This window comes from Brassica oleracea, chromosome C8 (genome assembly GCF_000695525.1).
Source record: "Brassica oleracea var. oleracea cultivar TO1000 chromosome C8, BOL, whole genome shotgun sequence".
NCBI classification, from domain to species: domain Eukaryota; kingdom Viridiplantae; phylum Streptophyta; class Magnoliopsida; order Brassicales; family Brassicaceae; genus Brassica; species Brassica oleracea.
Window position 1 is genome coordinate 951,378 of NC_027755.1, and position 4,190 is coordinate 955,567.

Genomic DNA, 4,190 nt, shown 5'->3' on the forward strand with positions numbered 1-4,190 from the left:
CTACGAAATTACCTAATATGATTTACATATATATATGGCAATTAATGATTATGAATAATAAAGATTTGATAACAATTTTTGCATCCTTCTTCATTTTGTTTAATTTTATATTATTAAAAAAATAAACAATCACATTAACCATATAATAAAACAATTAAATTTTTTTCTTATATGTTATATTTTGAATTTTTTAAAATGACTTTAAATTACAAAAATAAAGAAACCTTATATGTTATATTTTTTTAAAAAAAAATGACTTTAAAATACAAAAAAAATGAGGACACCTTATATGTTATATTTTCCTTATATGTTAGATTTTTTTTCTTATATGTTATATTTTAAAATTTTAAAACGACATTAAATTACAAAAATGTAAGTTTTCCTTAAGTATACGACTAAAAACATTAAAATGACATGTATCAATTCGATGGTTGATTTGAAAGCTTTCAAAACCATAAAAAAGATAAAAGTCAAAATAATTCAACTGTGAAAACAATATTGTTCACTTTTTTCAAGAATGTGTTCGATGGAAAAAATAAGGTTTTTATGTCATGATTTGTTTAATGTCCAATCCGATCAACCCATGATGTATTAATTATAGTTTTATTATTTTTAATAAAAATTTATCCGATTCATCGGAAAGAAATTATATAATAACAACAAAAAATATTTTATATATATAAATAAAATGATCAAATATATAAAAGAAACTATCGATAATATATACAAATAAACTCAAATTTATCCTATTATCCACATAGAAACACCATATCTTTATTCGAAAACCAAATTGCACAAAATTAAGATAAAGTAGATTCACTTACTTGTCTGATATCGGGATCGAACTTTGTCGAAAACACTCTAACCTCTGCGATTTTGCGAGGAGATGAAAGGGGATCGTACGTGCAATTCTGGTAAGCTTGCTTATACACACTTCTAATAGTTCCATCACCGGGAGAAGAAGAAACGTGTTCCATGAAGAAAGTGACAGGTCTTTGGCATGGATCAGGATGAACATCTCTTGTGTTGAATGTGTACACACTTGCCAACCCGCCGGAATTTTTCCATGGTCGAAACGTTTTTTGTGTTCTCAAAACATCCCGCATAAACAAATGCTTAGTCTCAATCTAACATTAGAGGCCAAAAAATCATTTGATTTAATTTTTATATCAAAAATAATAATTTGCTTTAACAACGTTGTTATAATACATGTCATGCAAACTCATGTATATAGTTAGGGCAAAACGATATTAACCTGAACAGCATAGCCCCAGGAGATGGAGATGGTCCAAGAGTGCCAACGGTCATAGCAAACGGAGACTTGAAATATACGGAGAGGATCAAGTTTCACGGCGGAGAAGAGGTGACGGACGGCGGAGAGTATGGTTGAGTTTGGGAAAATTGGATCAATGTGGGCCATGTGGTGTAGAGACACCAACGGTCTCGTTGAATGTGATGTCAATATTCCCAATGCACTTCCTCGCACATCAAACTGATTAAATAAAAAAACAAATACGTTTAATCAATATTTTGCAAAAAATAATCCAATTTAATTTTAATAATTCTTTAGAAAACCTGATGGAAGCCAGGCTCATGAGACAATCCAACTCCAAGTTCAAGCACACAAGCATGAACCCTAGAGTCTCCTCCGTACAAATGTGGATACCTTTCGATACAAGAATCAAAATTTTCAGCTAAAACGTTAGCCAAGGAGCTGCTTATAGCGATACCTCCACCGCCAAATGCCATGTCGTGTCCGAACAATGAGTTCTGGTGATAAATCTCTGAGCTTTCTCCAATGTAATACCATGATGTGTGGTCGTATTTGGAGAGCGTTTTTGCTAGGTTTTCAGGGATGAATATTGTGTCGTCGTCTGCAAATACGTACCATCTTACTTCCTCTGAGGAGGTATTAAACATCCTTACTGTTTCTAACACGCACCGGGCGATCCTAATCGCGTTTCTGTCTCCTTTTCTCCAAGTGTATCTGTTTGGCGATAATCAATAATTCAATAATTTAGTTATACTCTGTTTAGAAAGTTAGAATGAAGGGAATAAAATCGGAATATTAATTTATTTATTAATTGTATATTTTAAAGGTTTGTTAAACATAAAGTCATCGATGTTTATTTTTATAAAAATCAAGCTTAACAAAAAGATTTTCTTTTACACACAAAAAGGGTTTATGAAGAGTTCTTGAATGGTAAAGAGACTTGAACCTTCCACAAAAAAAAAAACTAAACCCGACTCAGTGGATTAAAATTATACGGGTACGTAAATTTCAAAAAAAAAAAAAATAATTTGGAGAATTTCTCATTAATTTTTAGCATGCCTAGATATAGGTGCAAATGCAATAACATTTCGGTAGAGATTATAAAATTTGATTTGACTCTCTAATCAAGTTGAGATTTGCATTTTATTTAGTTTAAACAATAACTTTAGATATATATAGTTTAATTAATTAATACGTCTTTTTGAAATACAGTGAATTTACATTTATGCTATTTTTTATATGATTTTTAGTTTTTACTAATAGAATATCTATTGATGTAAATTACGTAAAATAAAATATCATGAATGCAATGAAATGAAATGAAATGAAATGAAACGTTTTAGAAGGTATTGGCGTCACGACGGGAGTAAGCTTAAATAAAATAAAAAGGCATGAATTATACATGCTTTCAAAAAATGATGATACTAATGGTTTTCTTAATTAGTTACCTGAACCGTGATGTATCTTCGGAAACACAAATCGGAGGAAGGAGATGAGAATCTGTGTCGTTCACCAAAGACGTCAAGGGACGGTCAACAAAGACGCATCCTCTCATTCTCTGAGCATCCCACCAAAGCTTAACATACTCTCTACGTGCAGGCCAAGACTTAATGCTCGATCCGATCCCAAAGACTATGTGATAGATCTCTGTTGGGCTCTGAGATTGATCTTGAGAAGATAAGAAGTAGGCATCGATAGTGTCTTTAGATTGAAACCTGGATAACGAGACGAGAAGGTAGACCAAGGAAGCAAAAACAGAAAGTAGTATGCAATTTATCATACGGCTCGAGATAGTTGAAGAAGAAGATGAAGAATGAGTTTTTGATGTGCGTTGAAAGACACACATCTCCATAGAGGTCGAAAGAGAAGAAAAAAAATCTGAAGAATGATAAATTTTGGTCTATTACCTTTATATATAAACAAATAGATGAAAAGATCTCAAAATGAGTTATGGTACGAAGGTGGCTATATTATAATGGTGGTCACGGTGGTTATACGCGACTCAAGAGTCTTAAAGGATATAAAAATGGTTTATACCAATGTATGGAATAAATGTGGCCTAACTAGTTGTCTTTTGGCACGTAAGCTAGTTAGGCGTAGACACAAAGAAGGCTTAATTGTTGGATTATTTGTTCTATTTTTACTTAATATAGGAATTTTAATTTGAGTGTTGGAGTCGTTTTGGAGTCGTACGCTCCTTACCAGTTACTTGTTTTGTTTCTTGACTTAACAAATTCTCAATTTGAAGCAGTATACATCTTAATGAATTACTGACTCAGCCTGTATCTCGATAAATCTAATTGCATACCTTTTTTTTTACGGTTGTGAAGATGTTTTTTTCTGTTAGATTGATGATGATATACTTTTAATGTTTCAATATATATATAAGATGTTTTAAGAAATTTTAATGTTTCAGTATATAAGATGTTTTCATTTTCTATGTAACTTTTACTTTATTAAAAACTGTGCAACCAATTATATTTAATAATCTATTTTGTAATTTGTTGAATATCATTAATGTATAGTTTTAATGTTGTTTTCTAGACAAAAATTAACTTTTTTTAATATGTGTGTTTTTAACTAAACATCCTATATTTAGGAACAAAAAGAGTATTAAATTATTAGGTATTCGTTGACAAAATTTACCAAACAATAAAACGGAATTTTTTTTACGTTTCTACCCCTCGCAAGTCGTCTGTTTAGACGACTTGAAAATAAGTCGTCCAGACGACTTAACTGAAAGTCGTCTGGACAGTTAGTCTTAAACATAATTTAAAAATTTTGTAAAAAATATTTTGATAAGTGAAAAATGGGAATTATGTAATTAACATATGTCTTAGGAGGTATAAATTAAGATATAACAAATTTCAATTGTTTTCAGCATAGATGAGTGAAAGTAGTGAGTCATGATATTCTT

General features: G+C 30.7%; 1 protein-coding gene across 1 annotated transcript in view; it reads right to left on the reverse strand.

Moving 5' to 3' along the window:
* The window catches only part of LOC106310274, a 6,157-nt gene extending 2,880 nt beyond the window's left edge, over positions 1-3,277 (reverse strand). The window contains exons 1-4 of the mRNA XM_013747511.1: positions 2,722-3,277; positions 1,576-1,987; positions 1,256-1,492; positions 825-1,127 (exon numbers count right to left, since the gene is read on the reverse strand). Of these exons, the coding sequence (XP_013602965.1) occupies positions 825-1,127; positions 1,256-1,492; positions 1,576-1,987; positions 2,722-3,125 (1,356 nt within the window). The 5' untranslated portion in view covers positions 3,126-3,277. The remainder of the gene's footprint in view (positions 1-824; positions 1,128-1,255; positions 1,493-1,575; positions 1,988-2,721) is intronic.
* Between the last annotated feature and the right edge of the window lie 913 nt (positions 3,278-4,190).